General features: G+C 33.0%; 2 protein-coding genes across 3 annotated transcripts; one reads left to right on the top strand and one right to left on the bottom strand.

Moving 5' to 3' along the window:
- The first annotated feature begins 130 nt into the window (after positions 1–130).
- LOC111392233 (nicotinate phosphoribosyltransferase 1-like) lies at positions 131–13,186 on the top strand. Of its 2 annotated transcripts, XM_023017520.1 has the most exons (9): positions 131–771; positions 4,463–4,579; positions 5,505–5,563; positions 7,947–8,121; positions 9,564–9,698; positions 9,774–9,872; positions 11,885–11,993; positions 12,570–12,682; positions 12,830–13,186. In XM_023017520.1, the coding sequence occupies exons 3-9, from the start codon at positions 5,508–5,510 to the stop codon at positions 12,905–12,907; spliced, it is 765 nt and encodes a 254-aa protein (XP_022873288.1). In that variant the 5' UTR covers positions 131–771; positions 4,463–4,579; positions 5,505–5,507; the 3' UTR covers positions 12,908–13,186. The 2 variants fall into 2 exon arrangements, with proteins under 2 accessions (XP_022873288.1, XP_022873289.1); XM_023017521.1 differs by lacking the exons at positions 131–771; positions 5,505–5,563 and having other exon boundaries at positions 4,469–4,579.
- A 764-nt stretch (positions 13,187–13,950) lies between these two features.
- On the bottom strand, positions 13,951–19,149 carry LOC111392231 (PI-PLC X domain-containing protein At5g67130-like). Its single transcript, XM_023017517.1, has 8 exons — positions 18,976–19,149; positions 18,730–18,858; positions 18,486–18,623; positions 15,700–15,798; positions 15,301–15,604; positions 14,956–15,179; positions 14,776–14,862; positions 13,951–14,184 (listed from the first exon to the last, which is right to left on the bottom strand). The coding sequence occupies exons 1-8, from the start codon at positions 19,045–19,047 to the stop codon at positions 14,008–14,010; spliced, it is 1,230 nt and encodes a 409-aa protein (XP_022873285.1). The 5' UTR covers positions 19,048–19,149; the 3' UTR covers positions 13,951–14,007.
- Positions 19,150–19,842: the final 693 nt, after the last annotated feature.

Raw genomic sequence — 19,842 nt, 5'->3', positions numbered from 1 at the left:
GTGTCATTCTGATGAAGCAGTGCATTTTCTTTGGCTCCAGTATTAGAGCTTGTTTGGGAGAAATTTTTCCCAAAATCATTTTCAACAACACATTCTATAGGACCCATAACTTTCCCTATTTTTAACCACACATTCTCCAAAAGATTATTTTTCCTTTCTTAAAATCTTTCCTAAACAAGCTCTTAGTCTAGAATTGTTTACTTACCAAAGAACTGTTACATTGGATACATAAGTTCTTTATTTTTATGATGACATTCATTATAAGGACATGCTATTCTATTTCTGCATCAGTTTCTTGGGTAAGAAAGAGTCTGAGTTCTTTATTTATGTAGAGACGGTTATCTGGTTGAATATGTTTCAAACCTATTCTGCTTTATCTGAGCATTTTACTTGAAGTTCCATCTGCACTTTGAATGAAGTAGAGGTTTGGTGGGTGTTCTCTAGCTGTTCTGCAATTATTAATAATTTGTCAGCGACTTATTATGTTTTCCAAGTACTATTTACATGCCCTCACATTTTGGTAGCAAAAGCCGGAGGTAGTGAGCAGGCTTTTGCTTGGCATCTAGTGTCAATGTTTTGTATACTAATTTTCCATTTCCCCTTTATCTATTTTTGTGTTCATTTATTCCTAGTTTTGTCCATTATCTTAATTGCTCCTGCAATTGGCAGAGTCCAGATGAGATCATTGACAAGTCGCTTCAAAGTTGTGACTGCTCAAATGCTTGTGAGGATTTTGTTAGTTTGGTGCAGGCATGGTTAAGCAAATTAAAGGTGTTGTCAGTTTCACCCTCGCCTTTACTGCTTAGCTATATGTTTTATCTTTGACACACCGATAATTTTAGCAATTTTTCTCATCATGTTTTGCCTCTGTATGCTCTGCTACTTGGTGAACTTGATACCTAGTAACTGTATTATCCCTAATGCATCAAAGTTTGAATTGGTTTTTTTAAGTTTGCAATTTCCAGTTACCATTTCCCTTATCAAGTTTTACTTCTGCTTTGGCTAGACCTTCAATTTGCATTTCCCATTTCTTCCTTGATGAAATTAGGCAATAAATGCAAAGGTTGATGTATATTTTTGTGCACTGCAGCCAATAGTAATGTTCATAAGTTGTAATTGAATCCATTTTCCCTAAATACTTCATATGATTAAAAGCAAATTGTGGGAGTTGTGGATCTAGGTCCTCTGGTCAGTAAATGTAACCATTTCTTACCTAAAAATCTCATTTCAGTGGCTGTTTCGTTTCATTGGAGTCAGCTAATTCAAATTTAGTCATTACTTAATACAATGGTGTGGAAGTGCACACATTGTTGTATTGATTAATAGTCAAAATATTTCTTGTCCTATGCGTGCTGTATTGATTAACATGTCTATATTCTCCTTAGCTCCATTAGTGCCTTAGTTTAGTAAATTTTATAACATTTATAATTGGGAAATACATATAAATAAAAAAATTGTTTCTGTCTATTTGCAAATATTAATGGAGAATATAAATGATTTTGTTCAAAAATAATATGGAGAATAAATATTATTTTGTTTGAAATATTTTTGATTTATTAACACTTTTGATAACCATTGAGAGATCTAAAAGCAATAAAATCCCCACATTTAATATATTCAATAGGGCGAGTTTTCTATTACATTTCCAATTTTAAATCCCTTCTCCAATTTCTTTATTTGGGTGGGGCAATAAGGAAGAGTTTCTTTTTTCATCACAGGAGCAAAGTTTAGCTTGCTAAATATTTTTGAAACAACATTATAACAATAAAAATGTTTTAATACATTACTACAATCATTGCTTATGCATTATCATACTTTGAAAATGCGGTATAATATTATTGTTATTAGTATTGTTAAATATATTGTCTTCAATGTACACAATTCAACCATTGATCTCTAATGTCTTTATCTTGAACGCTCATTTTATTAATATTTTGCTCTTTACTCGAAAGTGGAGATTTTTGTTTAGAATCTCTCCATAACTGATTATCATTGAATTCAACAACAAAAATGAATGTTTATATTTCTACAACAATTCCGATGAACTATTCCAACAGTGTTTTGGGTTTGTTCTTCAATTGTCATCAGTTTGAGTCCCTTAGAACTATTGAAGTGAGTATCTGGCTGTAAACTTCAGGGCCCCGTGAGATTTGTCAAGGTGCGCGTAAGCTGGTCCAAACACTCACGGTTATTGAAAAAAAAAAACCATTCCAACTATAAAAAACACAATCATTTCCAATAGGCAAAGTCCCAATATTCCGTCAAAACACAATATATCTAAGAAGCACGGATATTGATACCTAATTTGGGTATGATACGATATGAATACGCCGATATGACTTTTTTGAAAAACTTAGAATATGCCGATACGTGTTATAAAATTCAACATAAATTTATTAATATTAAAAAATATTAATATAGAAGCATGATAATGAAAATAAATAAAATACCAAAGTACTTTATCTTAATTATTAATTGTAGAAATTTCATTTCCTTCAACATCAACAACAATTTTTTCATTATTATTAAAAATTACAATATTCAACTCTGGCTCATCTAGTGATAGATTAGCAATTTCAAGCAGTCTAACACCTTCAAGAGTATTGAAAGAGTTTCCAACAATGTCCCATATTTTGGATTCTCCTTTTGAATGGAGATCTAATTTTTTTTTATAAAAGACGCAAATTGCTATGAATGAAAACCAATTCTTTAACTCATTATAGAGTTATATTATTCATTCTCGTAAAGTATATAAAAGAGTATGACACTAGATGAAGAAGAATGTTGCACAAGAAATTTCAAAACAGTATTTTGTAGTGAATGTGCATTTTAATCATGAAGTATTGGATAAGTATCAAAAATCATACAAAAAAATAAAATAATTAAAAAATACGTATGGGATACATATCGGATACGTAAAAAATATAAAAATATATAAAATAATTAAAAAACAAGTATCTGGTACGTATTGAAGGGTATCGGAAAGTATCGACGTATCGGATACGGGTACGTAATAAGTTTACAAGTATCGGTGCTTTTTAGCAATATATAGGGCTTGTTTGATCCACATTATTTTCAAAAAAATATATTTTTCAACAGTGATTTGATATCATTTCAACTACACATTCTTCAATAAAATAATATTACACGCAAATTTAAAACTTTTCTTTATTTTTTAACTGCATATTTCCCATTGATTTGACATGAATAATGCATTTTTTCCCTAGAATGTGGCTCAAACATGGGCATAATACACAACATTATTTCAACAATCAATTCCAATAAATATGATATTCCAACATTTAATTCCGTAATACCACAATGGTCAATAATCAATTGGAGAGGATTGGGAAATCATTTGATGACTTGGGCCTTTGGGGGGAAAAGTCGTGTAGTTACAGTACTCTAAAAGAGGGTAAGTATGAAAATTAAATTTTGGGAAACTAAAAATAAAAATATCTGAAAAATCTATGGGGTCATTGGCCCTACATGATCCCATGTGGCTCCGCCAATGGTTAAATGGCCCTAAATAACTTTTGTAAAGTTGATACCCTCAAGTCAACATTTTATCTCGCTAGTTCTTGTAGTATATCAATTTGAAGATTATTCTTTCCCTCAATAGGAAAAGTCAATTTATTTCAGTAAATTGATATCTCCTGCTTGATGTATATTCTATATTTTTCCTAAGATTTACTTGAATGGCTTTCCTGTACAGCTGTAAATTAGGCCATGGTTACTTTTCTTTATTTACCGTACAAATTTTCTGAGCAATACAACAAAGAATGCTTTCCAATTGCTTCAATTTCCTGCTATAAATGGGAGCCTATGATATGACTATGAGACATCACCATTAGGTAAAATGACATTTAGAACATGTAATCTTCTACTAAATATAGTTTATTCACTTGGACATTTATTAACTCATGTTAAAACTGCAAACACAGTCTTCGCATCTTCTCTAAGGATTTACCTTGCACCTCCAAATTTTGAAGAATCTAAAAGACTCAATGCCTATGAAATTATTTGCAATTTATCCTGTACTTGTCGTTTCATATGAACTCTGATTTGAGTTCTTGTGATCAGAAATCAATTCCAAGTAAATGCATGCACATAGAAGACATATGTTTGTTTATTGATTCTCTATGACAATTATCAGAAATTTGCTATGGATTTCTTTCCCACTTTTATCATATTCCATTTGAAAATTCTACCATATCCACTGCTGTAATGTGCAAGTAACTTCACATATCTTATCTTGGTAATGTTATATAAATTTCATAAATATTTTTTAGTCTCTCTAATACCATTCATTTGACCATTATAAAGTGCAATATCGGAAGATGTTCTTGTCATTTTGTGATATATGCATTTGTGCATCTGTGTATAAATATTTTAACTTATTGGATACTCTAAATAAGCATATATCTAATAGCGGCTCATTAAATTTTTGCACTCTGTTCAGTGGTCACATTTATTAGGTGGAATATTTGGAGAAACGAATCAAAGTGAGTTAGCTGCTTTCATCTCATATGCACTTGCCTTTCCGAACACCTTTTTGGCCCTTGTAGACACATATGATGTAAGTAAAACTTTTCAATAGTTCATTCAACTTTGTCATAGCTCATTTGATTTTTCTGTCTAGCATTTGTCTAATGGAACTGTGTACTTACAGCCCTGTGATTGAATTTTTTGATATTATCTGTAACAAAACGGTTCACCAATAACATCTTTTTACTGCTTACAAGTATTGAAAAGACTTGTCAACGAGGAGAGTAAGCTATTGGAATGAGAATTACAATCACTCATCTGTAGTGGTTCTGTAAATGTTTGAGAACGTTAAAGTTAGTGCTTGAAACTATGTTTACTAGTTAGTTGGGAACTTTGGAAGTAGTTAGAATATTGTAGACTGAGTATCTCAATAATTTTCTTGGCGATCTTTTCATTATTAGTGATTCTTTATTGAACTTGTTTGAAATCTTGTTATTCATTTTATTACCACAATCTCTTTGACTCTTGATTCTATTTTTAGGAGCAATTATGCCAACCTTGTATTTTTTGTCCTTCAGAAAACAAAGTTCATCTTGCTAGATAAAACATTACATGGTTGAAACTGACATTTATACATTGTGAACCCATGTGAATATCTTTACTTTTGTTTACTATATATCTCTTGAAGCCCAATTTTTCTTGGAAACAGATTTTGTAATAGTGATTTTTTTTGGAGAATGTATAGTTAAAAGGTAGAAAAAGTTTTGGGTTTTATTTGTAAAATTATTTTATTGGGAAAATGTGTTTGGGGAAAAATGAGTTTTTAGAGAATGGGGAGCTCAAACAGGGGCTATGTATGTATATCCAATGCATTGGTAGCCAGATGATGTTTCATACGCTTCGTACAATTCCAAGCATCATGCAAATGTCACTTTCCGTTTAGTTTCAATGCAATTTTTACTTTATTCTGGCCTTTGTATTCCCATTAATGTGGTTTTCATTAATACTCTTAACAGGTCATGAGAAGTGGTATTCCTAATTTTTGTGCAGTTGCTCTGGCTCTAAATGAATTAGGGTATGCTCAAGAGACTTGTTCCTTCATTAGCGTTTGAGTGGTGGAAATGATCTTATCTATGTTAAAAGTGGGAATTGAATTTTATTATTATTATTATTTATTTATTTATTTTTGTGTGAAGTGAGCCTATCTCCACCTTATTAAGTATTGATCCTGTCTGTAGACTCAGAATATATAGAAATATTTTTGGGGCTGTTAGTCATTCTCAACTATTATCCTCTCACTCCACCAGGTTTCTCAAAAACAAGAATTGCATGAGAGCTCCCGAACAACCCAAGAAGCACAGAACTCTCTCTCTCTCTGATCCACATGCAGACTATGTTGCTTGGACTCGGGTGTGGGTGTCGGATATGGGTACATATCTAGGAGTTAGATTCTTCTCATTATAAAAATTAAGATATGGGGATACGGTTAAAAATGATCTGAATTTTGGATACGAATACAGGGGATACGTTTTACAAAATAATTTTTTTTAAAAAAAAAATGACATTTCAAAAAAATTAAAGGAAAAAATCAATGTCAATGTCTTATATATTATTAACGAACAAATATAGAAATAATTTTAAATTTAATATTAAAAAAGGATATAGCACTAAATCATTTTAACTACAAAATAAACAGTTCATTGCCAAAGGTTGTATTAGTTGGGTAGTGGCGCGAGATGGTGGTTTTGTGGATTTATATGGGTTCCTTGTAGATGTGTGGAGGTTATTTTGTGGGCTGGGGAATTGTGTATTATGGATTGTGAATTTATGATGGGAGGATGAGCTAAAGGTTCATGGGCTTAACTGTGTTGTAAATGGAGGTCGGCAGTTGCAGAGAGTGACTATTTGCAGTAATGGTTGCAGCTTGGTGGTTGTTACGGTAGGGCAGGTTGTGTATATGGTGTATACAGAGCTCTGTCGGTTATTATATTTGCTAGAGATTGATAGTGTTGAACCGCAGCACAGTAAAATTCTTCTTCACTGCCATGGCAATTCTGTGACTCCAATTTTCAGTTGAAGATGTTGGAACCAGGTTTAGTTCTCTGATACTTTGATGTAGCTCAAGTATATATGTAGAAAATAAGTAAACTGAAAAAAAAAAAAAAAGCAATAGAAGGAGCAGGATAGACAACCAGAGAAGAAGGAAAGAGGAAGAGAAGAGGAGAAGGGGGAGGGAGAGAACGTGTTTAACACTCAAATATCATTTCATTCCATCGAATTTGTCTCCCGCTTACACAAAGGGCTGAATATATATCAAAATACAAAACATAAAAAGGCTTGGGCCAGCCCAATACATAATATAAGCCCAAAGCAAAATAAAAAGGCTTGGCCAGCCCACATACATAATACAAGCCCAAAGAAAATACTAAACTAAACTAGCCCAAAATAGATGTCCTCATCACTCTGTCTAAGGGCTTAAACTTTTAGATGAGTTGGTTGTCATTGAAGCTTTCATTGTTTTCATTAATACAATCATCCATGGCCGCTCCCAATTTGCCTTTTAATAAGTGATGGAAACCTGAATAAACACTATCTATTTTTTGAAGAATTCTAAGACAGTAAGACCTGGGAGTTGTGAAAGTTGGCTAGCGACCTTCAACATTTTAATGCAACTGACAAGGGGAAAGATTAAAGAATGGAAATCATGAATCAGGTTAGGAAATGCCTGCTTTATCAGTACATTTATATGGTGCATACAAAGAAGAGGTATAATCTTTCAATATTTCTCTACCTTTCCTAGAAAATTACATGCCCCCAGATTTTTTGGGTGCATATAGATGTAAAAGTTTAATAAAAGGGTTCCTTACAGTGTTATCCTTATCAGTATTAAAGATAGTATGAAGACGGGGCGATAAGGCATGAATGCATTTTAGTTTTGCCAATCGCAACTTCTGATATCTGGAGTGAAGGGGCTTATGGTCAACCTTAAGGTTTAGCAACTCGAAGAAGCTCAAGGTAGAACTGCAAGAGCGATTTTAGAAAGTGGAATGACAATGTAATTATTGAACAGACCTTGTGATCTTGAAAACTACTGAAAGGTCATCGTGGCAAGGAACAACTCCAGATTTTTTACTGAGTTGAAGTGTATTCTGACTTAATTCTTCCTGCCCTTAGATTTTCTATTAGAAACATCTCCATGTGGGTGGTATCTTTTAACTTGTCGTTATTGAGTTTCTTTTTTATTTTTATTTTTATGCTGTTGGAGTTTACCTTTTCAGTATGCTTTCTGTTAGCGAGCCACCTAGCTTCATCCCTAATGCCTGAACCTTAACCTGAACCTGCATAACCAGTCTGGATAATCATATTTTCACATATTGCCATCTGTTTGACTTCCACAGATATTGGTTTAAGTTAGTTTGGCTTATTTTTTGATTTCTTTTCTAAATATTCTTATTCAGGTACAAAGCAGTAGGAATTAGATTAGACTCTGGTGATCTTGCCTATCTTTCATGCGAGGCCCGAAAATTCTTTCAGGCTATTGAGAAGGAATTCATAGTGCCTGACTTTGGGAACATGAACATCACAGCTAGTAATGACCTCAATGAAGAAACAATAGATGCTTTAAACAAACAGGTAAAGGCATTGAATAGTAATTTTCACGTGGGTTGTGATACTTCCGCTGTAACTCTTTTCTTGGACAAGTGAAAATGTGCTATCTCTATAAACTTGTGTTCTGGTGGCCGCTGAACTACATGCCCTTTTCCCCCGTTATCTTTTACTAGTTCTATTGAAGTATATATAACATTACCACCGGAGTGAATTGCTTGCCATTATCCGACAAAGTCATTTTCCAGCTCTAGTCTCTGGAAGATAATTATTGAGTTCTAGGGGTGGAATTGAGAGAATCAGAGAATTGTTTTTATCCACTTCAGCTAAAAAACTACCATGCGATATGAATCTTTCAATCGATTCTCAGATTCTATGGTCTGTAGAAAAACTAACTATATTTCTTCGTAATGCAATATACCAATGGACAAGAAGTCAGAGTCAATGTGGAACTTGAAACATATTGCTCGGTAGTTTGTTATTTAATGTCTTAGCTCCTTACCTGTCTACATTTCCTAAATACACTAGATTTAATGTGCTCTTTCCATATATATATATATGTGTATATATATATATATATATATAGAGAGAGAGAGAGAGAGAGAGAGAGAGAGAGAGATGATCTAATGAGCACCGGTACTCATCTTATCCTAAGCACTGATAATGTGTCATATTAATTCATTGGTGGAAAAAGATTTTGTGAGTTCCAACATTGAATTAAATTTGTTTTCCACCAATGAATTAATACGACATATCTCCGGTTCTTAGTGTGTGTGTGTGTGTAGAGAGAGAGAGAGAGAGAGAGAGAGAGAGAGAGATCCATACCCTATCGTAGATGTTCAATGTGTTGAAAATATACCTATTAATATATTTGCTCTTCATCATTTTTGGGTTTCTTTTGATTTACCAAAAAAAGAGTGAAACTTTGTATACAGAATGAGCATTTTAGAATCTTATATTAAATAAATATGTAGAGCTTCTTTCATTGGCTTTGTATTTCTGAATTTGAAGTTCAAACAAAGTATTTTATTTCTTTTAGTTTGTGGGGAGACTTTACTAACGTTACTTCTCACTGGAAGATTGGTAATTTGACTTGGCTACCATCTGCCATAACCTATATGGCCATTAACAACTAAAAGGAAATACAAATTGGTGACGTGAATACATGCACTTATGTATGTCAGGTCCAAATTTTTTGCCTTGTCCTTTTTCGTCAAATATTTTTTCTATATGTAGTCTGTTATATGCCCCAGTAATTCTTTATTCACGGTTGTGAGTACTATATTTCTGGGATCAAATCTAAGCTAACTTAGAATAAGTATTTTCCACGAGTTTATTCTTCTACATTGGGAAGATCGATAAACTTCCAATTTTTCTTTACACGATTCATATTGATTTTTCATTTCCAATTTCCTACTCATGTTCACTATGCTGCTCTGGATTCATGTATCTCTTCTTTTGGGCCACAGGGTCATGAAGTTGATGCATTTGGAATCGGAACTCATTTGGTTACATGCTATGCTCAACCTGCTCTTGGTGTTGTTTTTAAGTTAGTCGAGATAAATAATCAACCTCGCATCAAACTTTCTGAAGATGTTACAAAGGTTCGTCGATCCACGTGACATCTTAACATTTGAATTGCATTTTAATTCAAATGCTGAGGTTTTCTCTGATTGCAGGTCTCCATTCCATGTAAAAAAAGGTGTTACAGATTATATGGAAAAGAAGGTTACCCTCTTGTAGACATAATGACAGGAGAAAATGAACCACCTCCAAAGGTATTCTTATAATCTCTCTGAATTTCATTTACCTGGGATGCTCCCTTGAATTCCATTTACCTGGGATGCTCCCTTGAATTCTTTGATACTCTTCTAAAATGTAGCCAAATGATGAAATTGTGTCATTAGTTTTCAACAATTTTAGGGAATCCTCTATAAAAGCAAGTCCAAATTTTAAATAATTTGATAAGTTAAATGTCATAATTTGACTTGGCATGATTTTTTAGGCAATAAGTGTCATGTATATTTTCTTCAATTTTCCAATTTTGTTCTATCCTCTTTTATATAAAGCTAGGATTCAAGGATATGTAGCCAGGAGTCCTAGTGGATGTGGGACTCAGAACAGGATCTTTGGTTTTTGAAGAATCCATTAATGCAAAGTGTTCTAGTGCACGAAAGAGAGTGAAGTAAAATAAATGTACACACTTACGATAAAACAGTTACATATACATACATAATTTGATAAGTTAAATGTCATAATTTGACTTGGCATGATTTTTTAGGCAATAAGTGTCATGTATATTTTCTTCAATTTTCCAATTTTGTTCTATCCTCTTTTATATAAAGCTAGGATTCAAGGATATGTAGCCAGGAGTCCTAGTGGATGTGGGACTCAGAACAGGATCTTTGGTTTTTGAAGAATCCATTAATGCAAAGTGTTCTAGTGCACGAAAGAGAGTGAAGTAAAATAGATGTACACACTTACGATAAAACAGTTACATATACATACATACATACATACATACATACATACATACTGCGGCTGCATGCATGCATACATACAACGTATTGGCACATATTCTCCAAATAGCAAGCAACATATCAACTCTACACCTTGCTGCTGTACTTCAATGCATGGGATTTATTGGAAATAAGTTAGAAATGGCAATTGGTAGAAGACATCAGAAAGGAAGTATATCATGACATCTTAATCTTTTCAATAACCTATTAAAGAAGTAAAAGAAAAAGAAAGCTCAAATTATTTGTTGAGCCGCCTCATCTAAAAGTTTAAGTTGTTAAAGAGTAGACAAATTTGTTCATTTTATAATTATATATTCAACATGCCCCATCACGTGTATGCTGTATTCAATTTTCATCAAAGACCTGTCACATGTAATATTCATAATTAGGTGACTTTGAATTCGTGATCCTTTTCCGTCAAATACCATGTTGGGCCACCTCTTTCAAAAGTTCGAGCTATTGTAAAGAAGGCAAACATGTTATCAATGTTACCAAAATGACCCAGACCGGCTGGTTCGATCGGTTAATCCGGGAACCAGCCCCTAAACTGGGTTGGTAAGCCAACAAAAACCGCATATTGAAAAACTGCCAAACCGGCAGGTTAACCCGCAAACTGGTAAAATAGGTACCGTTTATCAGGTTTTTATGGGCAAAGTTTTACCTTTAAAGAGAACTAGGGAATGATTTACCGAGCCCATGTTTGAGCCCCATTCTATCAAAAATTCATTTTTTCAAAACTCATTTTCAACCACTTATTTTCCAATAAAGTAATTTTACACGTAAATCGAAAACTTTTTCTTGCTTTTTAACTAAACACTCTCCAAAAAATACTATTTCAAAATACATTCTTTTCCCCAAAATGGGGGCCAAATCTCTAGCTTACAAGTCTACAAGCCTTTTGTGGAACTATTGACTTTTAACTTGCTGACAATCAAGAGTTAGATATGGAGGTGACGGCCTTTCACCAAGTTAGTATGTTCACCTGTCGTCCAATGAGGTCATAAGTTAAAATCCTATAGAAAAAATTACTAGGGACATTGTTGTTGCTGACTAAATGGCAGAATAGTCTAGTTTATCAGGATTAGCAGCACTTCTAAACATATCATATATGATTAGGTGAAATGAATGATAGTGTACAGATTTAAGAAGGTGAAATTATAGATTTTGTTAAACTCGATTACTAGATTGCTATGAGCTTCATGATTATGATATAGAACTTGACATAAATCGAAATGCTTTTCACCCATCAATTTACCTTCTTTGATACACAGGTAGGGGAACGAATCTTGTGTCGCCATCCATTTAATGAATCAAAGAGGGCATATGTGGTGCCACAGTGTGTCGAGGAACTTCTGAAATGTTATTGGCCTGGTAGATCAGGTAAGAGTAGTTGGTTTTATAATTTGCCACAGCTATCATCTAGACATGTCCATTTACTGTGTTGTTGGCCGACAATGCTAAACTCCGGGTGATCAGTAAATTGATTTCTTATAAAATATATTCCTCATGAAGTCTTCAACAGTTCCTTTTTTTCCCACACAAGAATCGACCCCTAAAGACGATTCTGTATTGGAAAAATTCTAGTGTTCAAGATAAATTCTACCTGCTTGTTTTGTGTTTTTTAAAACTTCTTAAAGGAAATAAAAGGGTATTGTTTAACATGCCTACTCCCATATACCACGACACATGATTACAAAAAGCATGCCTGTTATTAAGAATAACAGTAATCCGCATCATAGGTGACAAAGATGTTGCAACATTTTTCTCTGGTTCCTGTAAAAATTTCACATATTTAAACTTTGGTGCCCCATATTTAAAGATGCTGTCTACTATAAAGCCCAATACAATGTAATATTCCATGCCAAACATGCACTGTGAATAACATGAGCATTTCAAAAGCTACTTTTGTTAATTACTGAACCGAGAAATGTTGCTTCGTGTTTTTGCTTGCTGAAGGAAAAGACAGAGAAGAGTTGCCATCCATTAAACTCATCAGAGAACGCTGTATTAAACAACTGGGACAGATGCGGCCTGATCACATGAGAAGGTTGAACCCAACACCTTACAAGGTATGACAAATACACTGTAATTCATAATGTATCTTTGAGAAACAATTAAAATTTCATATATTCAAGCCTGTATAATTATTGGCTGATATGGCATTCTTTTGTGAAATGTTAGTTGACTTTATGAAAACTCTCTCCTTTTCCCGGCAGGTTAGTGTGAGTGCAAAGTTGTACGACTTCATTCATTTCTTGTGGCTCAATGAAGCACCTGTAGGAGAGTTGCAGTGAGAATGCTTAATAATATCAGAGAAGTCGATGAAGCCCAATTAAAGAGTAGGGAATTTACATATTTTGTTTCTATAATTGGGTCAAGGTTGAGGATAAGTGCTCGTTCTTGTTTCCTTTGGAGTTCCCATTCAAATAAATTATATAAATACATAAAAGGTTGGTTTTTATCTTTTACTTTTTGATCAGTGCCTCATTTTGTCTGTTGTATTAGGTCTGTGTATAGGAGCCATTTACTATTTCTAAAGTAATGGTAATTCCTTCGCACTTTCTAGTTTGGGTTTACAAGTAGTTTTATATCAGCACTAATCTTGTATTGGGTTTGCGATAGTAGCACCAAGATCTTATAAAAAAGGGCTGTGCTACACGAACATAGAGGTTGACACAACGGTTGACATCACACACGCATGGGGGGGTCGGCATTATTTTATTCGCATGGGACACGTCTCAATTGCGAGTGTTGTGTCAAACATTATGTTTATTTAGTATTTTCCTATAAAAAAATGGACTAAGCTACAAGAACAAAAAATTTTTGATAGAAGGGCTGACACTCACTCACAATATGGTGGGGGCCAATTTTTTTTTTTAATCGAATTGTTTATTCATCTCGGGCCCATCACTGTGAGGGTGCGTCACCGCATTGGTCACCACTTTTTCTGTCAAGCTGGCATTTCCCATAAAAAAATAGAGCGACCGTATATAAAGACGAGAACCAGTCTGAAATTTTCATTTTCATTTAAGAAACCGGAAATATCAAAAAAATTTCTTAGGAAAAGCTTGGAAGCAACCGGTTTACCAGGGAACTGGTTTTACCCGTTTCCCGTTGTTTCAGTTTGATTTTTTATTTTTTTTATTCTATTTTATTATTATTATTATTTTTTTTAATATATTTTTTTAACTTTTGGGATCCATTAAAATAAAATTTTGGGGAAAATGTGTTTTGAAATATTGATTTTTTTTGGAGAAGGTGTAGTTTAAAATTAAGGAAAAGTTTTGAATTTATTTGTTATATTATTTTATTAAAAAATGTATGATTACAAATAAGAAAGAAAAAAATGTATTATTACAAAAATGGAGCCCAAACAGAGCTTATCATTTAGCAGTTATGAACACAACAGGAGAAATATGGCAAATAATTGCCATATAAACAAATGAGGCAGCAGAGATTTGCTTATTGGAGAATTGTTGCTGGGCAGTTGTGATGTTCTGGTCGGCGGCAATTGAGATGGTGGTGGAGGTGAAAGCATAGGGGTGTCGCAGGTACCAAACGTAGCATTTGCCTGTCACGTTTATAACATTTAATCAAATAAGCAGTAAACTAAATAGTTAACGAACATCAATTTATTAAAAAAAAAAATATTTTTTCAATAAATTTGAGGTCGGCTAGGTCTATTAAAAGATGGATAAAGAGACGTGTACAAACACATTTATACAAAATGTGTTATGCACTCTCACAAAAAAGCGGGTCCCGTGTGAATTTAAAAAATGTCGGCTTGTGGTCTTCATCCTTATTGTGAGTAAGAAATTTTGAAAAAAAATTTTGTACATATAGCATGATTCTCAAAAGATTTGAAGAACATGAATTGAAAAAAGTTAAAAAATAAAATTATAAAGATAGTTGTACATAAAAATTGGTCCATAAAGGTATCGTTTATCTCACATGGGATGGGGCTCACCTGAATATTTTATTCGGATGGAACCCACCCCATATGAGATGGAAGACACCATGATGTACCAATCTTTATGTACACTTAGCATCTCTCAAAATAAAAAGAGTGATTTGACAAATCCTATGTTGTTCTAGCTAGGATTAATTTTAATTTGTTAGTATTTTGCTAATTGCAGTACATATGACAATATTAGTACCAAACCTTGCAATAGGAAATGCTGTCACAACCACAAGTCATATGTCCATTTGCTTCATCAACAGCTTCTGGGGCTCCTCCTCCATCACTTCTCTGCAATACAAAATCTCTTTTTTTGGTAAAGCAATTTTAGGGAAAAAAATTTATATTTTGTCGAACCAATGGGGAGATTTCATCGGTCAACACCTGATAAAAGTCGACTGCTATGAAATTCGGCCAGCGCCTTCCGGCTGCTTCGTAACAAGTTGTCATCATACTAGTTAGAGGAGCAGAATTGTCTGCACAAGCATTTGTTATATTGGGATTTCCTGGAAAGTAATTCTGAAGAACAAGTGAAATTGATGATGTGTTCATGGGAGATGACTCTGAACGACTTGGACAAGAACCAGGTACCATTCCACCGTTTCCATCTGCAAATTGAACATTTTGTCAATATTTGAAATAAGGTTTCCAAGAAATGAATTTACAATATCGATACGCTCTGAATCGCTTAAACTTTTAGATGTGGTGGTTGAACGTAATATAACTTACACTGATTTTCAACCACGTATCGCCATTCATAAGCAATCCCTTCAGAAGCCTCCTTAGATGATTTTGAGGTGAAGACGACGAGGCGTTGATTATTTCGGACCATATCGTCAACTGTTGGCCAATCTCGACCATTTTTAGGCATTTTAGACACTGGAAACCAGTAGTTGCTGAGTCCAGATGCATTGAACACTTTTGTCAATCCTTGTGGAGATGTCACATAGTCTTCGATGAAAATGGTGACAATTTCTGTGGGATTTTGTTCCAGAAAAACTTGAATTTCTTTCAGTACGTTAATTGCAGGTTGCTGGAAGATTAAAAGAATATCTTAAACATGATCAGCTTTTATATGAGAAAGAGTAAAACACATATATAAAAATATGAAGGCATTGAAATACTTACAAAAGCTGTGATATTGAGACACCTTCCACCAAATGAATGACACAACCAAATGTCCCCGTTGAAGTCATACATGTCAAGCATAAGCCCTCGAACACCATTCTACCAAGGAATATATTTATTATTAGTTAGATGTATTTTTCAATTCAGTTTTGCAAAAAATTCAAATCTATCAACCCCCGTTTTTTTTTTTTTTTTTTTTTCCCTCTCTCTATGATTGTTGGATTGTATTACTTATGTTCACAAGTTGAATAAACATTTTAACTATTGTGCAAAATTATCGTTTAAAGAAACTAGAGATGATTGTCATGAAACGGCTACACAATTCAGGACCTGCCCGCTTCCCCTTCCTGAGAATCTTTTTGGATTACGGGACTCTTTGGTTGGTGTTGTTCACGTGAGATGTATGTCACTGATTTGACTTATTCGTGGAATATTTCCTCAATCCACTCAGGTGGAACCATTTCATTCTATCTTAGAGACTTATCATGAAAGAAAGGGAAGCCAACTAACTCATATATGCCCACTCATTTATATGACTGGAAAGTCCACTCTTAAATATTATGGGATAAAAATGAAAACATAAACTAATTTATAAAGGTTTGGACTACTCTTTTTAATAAGGTTGACATTTTAAATTTTTATAAATTAATCTATGTTTTCATCTTTATTCGATATGAAATTTTATCCCTTGATATTAAATTTCGACGGGTGATACACTGAAGTGATAATTTGAACCTAAAGATGCACTGTTTCCATGGTCTCACCACTAAATGTGAATTCAGCAAAATTAAAACTGGATTTTATGTGAAAAGTAAGTTGGAAGAACCAAAAATTTCTGACCTTTAAATTAGGTAACATAGCCCAATTGCAATTACAATGACTGACTAGATGCTTCACGTTTTCCTAACGGCTCGAAAATATAAAATTGCAAACTCCATGTCCTAATTTCCACCAATTCGAAAAAAGGTTACGTGTTTGGATACAAGCTAACATATAGTGGAGTCATTTTTCGCTCTTGAGCGAAATGCTCACCGAAATTCAAGACTCTGAACTTTACAGCTACGAAAGTTGTTTCTTTTCACAAAATAACACATCCACTCGTGCATACCAAAGTTGTTTTCATATATATATATATATATATATATATATATATATATATATATATATATATATGTGATGGTATGAAAAAATCACGCTAATTTCGACGGGTGATACACTGAAGTGATAATTTGAACCTAAAGATGCACTGTTTCCATGGTCTCACACTACCGGCAAAATTAAAACTGGATTTTATGTGAAAAGTAAGTTGGAAGAACCAAAAATTTCTGACCTTTAAATTAGGTAACATAGCCCAATTGCAATTACAATGACTGACTAGATGCTTCACGTTTTCCTAACGGCTCGAAAATATAAAATTGCAAACTCCATGTCCTAATTTCCACCAATTCGAAAAAAGGTTACGTGTTTGGATACAAGCTAACATATAGTGGAGTCATTTTTCGCTCTTGAGCGAAATGCTCACCGAAATTCAAGACTCTGAACTTTACAGCTACGAAAGTTGTTTCTTTTCACAAAATAACACATCCATACCAACATACCAAAGTTGTTTTCATATATATATATATATATATATATATATATATATATATATATGTGATGGTATGAAAAAATCACGATCCCAAAACTCATGTTTTTAAAAAAAAAATTCTTCGAATCAAACATGGGCTAAGTAAATGGTGTGAATTGTGCTTCACTATATCAACTTGTCAAAATATCATGCTCTTGTTTGGTGAAAGTTAAACATTTGATAAAAAATTAAGTCAGATCTGATCATTAATTTTAATCATACATTTCATAAGATTCACAACTCTTATCAATTTTTAGCTTCATCGAACATGGACCATAATTTATGTATATTGACAATTATTTTCCGACATTACAACAAATTTGCATGTGGACCATGTAGGTGAGACAGGCAGGTGAGATAATATGCTTATTTTTAAAGTTGCAATTCCAACCTAACCAACGATCAAATAATTTATATTCCCTTCAAAGACAAACTGCTCCAGACAGCTGAAAAGCATATAATAATACTCACATACAAATATTAAATTATTGATAGCCCAGGCAATGCTCAATGTTTGAGTGTTGACTGAGATTTTGATGGATTTTAAAAGATTATAAATTCTAATGAATTTCATGGATTTAAATGAATTTTTACAATATTCATAAAAATCTCATTTAAAATAGTAAATTTTGAAAATAATTTGTTATGTGTATTTTAAAGTTTGAAATCCATCCAAATCATTTAAAATCCTCATGTTAATGAAATTTATATAAATTCATGAATAATTGAGGACACCTAAATTTTAATGGATTTCATTAAAGCCCCTTATATAATTAAAATCACTAAAATCTCAAACTTGAATTTAGAAATTTATTTATTATTATTACTATTTTTTATTTTATTTTTTTAAAGAATCCATCAAAATCTCATTTAAAAGCACCCCCTAACATATAAATGAATAGTTGTAGTACCTTTTTAGCCCCTTCTTTGATAGATATTTTAATTTAGATTTTAATTTACGGCAAAGACAACAATGAATTTTAATAACTTATTTTATGAAATCTACAATTTTTCAACCATACAATTCATTAACTTTTATTAAATTTTATTAAAAATCTTATTTTAATTCTCACCCAAACAGGGGTGATAAATTTGAGTTTCTAGACGAGATGATTAACATTGAAATAATGGACTTGATTACGTGAATAAATAAACTTACATTGAGTTGATCAGTGACGGAATCTTCTTGATTGGTCGGAGCCAAAAGAGTTGACCCGGTCCCGGACATTGACGCAGTCCGAGCAAACGAGTTGTGGGTAGTCAGCCATGAATACTTATTAAACGGCAGACCATTTACCTTTTCCATATATCCAAAAATAAATAAATAAAGAAAAGAAAAACCCATAAAAATGAAGCTGTAATCCAACGAAGAAATGGATAATATTGGAAAAAATAATAAATACCTTTGCAGTGGGAACTACGGGTTGAATCCGAGTACATCTGGGTCGGGTGTTTCCATTTGCAGGGCAAGTTCCACAGTGTAATCCGGCATCACATGAGTTGTTGTTCATAGTAGAACATGTTTCTCCAATCTGTTGAATGTAAACAAAAGGATGATTTAAACAAAAGGAAAGCAAATCGAAAATGGAGGCTATAAATTCCTTTCCTTTTTCGTCGTTCTGTTCTAATGCGTTGAAATGAACACAGACCTTGAGACTAGAAGAATAACCAAAAAGAAAAACTGCGATCAAGAAAAGAAGTTGAAACCCTGCGTTTTGCATGTCTGCATATAGGGTTTCTCTGTATTTTTAGAAAGAGAGAGAAGTCTGTCATCTGTGTCTCTGCATTTCTTTGCTCATCTGTTTTCTAGTTTCTTCAACTAAGAAATTTCTATGATGTTATTAATTATTATTGACTTTGGTTTTCCCACTTAGAATTTTACCAGTTGCAAACATGTCCTTGGTAGGGGACCAGGGGCGGAGCCAGAAATTTTGTCTAGTGCAGGCAAAATTTAATCAAAGTCGAACTTTTCGATTATGGATTTAATAATATTATGATAATGCTAAAAATAACATAACGACAATACTAATAAGATAATTATCTTCTTCCTTATTCTAGGATCTATAGCAAGTTGTGCAACATCAAAATTCATTTTATTCGATATCTTCACATCAACATTTTCTACGAAATATTTTCTTTTAAAGAACTCTACATTGACACTTCACACTAAAATAAACGACAAGTGACAATTAAGTACTAATTGATAAGAAAAGAACTACTAATTTTTACAAATTGGTAGAACACCATAAAGTCATTACTAATTGTTTAAATAATTGACAATAATCAAAATTTCAAGAATCGATCACAAATATTATCAATATTCAACATTCACATAATCAAAATCCTTAATATTAAAAAGAAAAATCACATGATCAAGAAAATTTTTGCTGCAAATTTGAGGGCCCAAAAACATGTGGGTTTTAGGAAAGAAATGAACTTTGAAAATATTTCAAAATGAGAGCAGATATAAAGAAATTTTTTTAATTTCTTGTTGAGGGAAGAGAGTCAGAAAATGT

The sequence above is a fragment of the Olea europaea genome, unplaced genomic scaffold (assembly GCF_002742605.1).
Source record: "Olea europaea var. sylvestris unplaced genomic scaffold, O_europaea_v1 scaffold905, whole genome shotgun sequence".
In the NCBI taxonomy this organism is placed as follows: domain Eukaryota; kingdom Viridiplantae; phylum Streptophyta; class Magnoliopsida; order Lamiales; family Oleaceae; genus Olea; species Olea europaea.
Note: the sequence above shows the minus strand (reverse complement) of the source record. Positions and strands in the feature narration are given on the sequence as shown.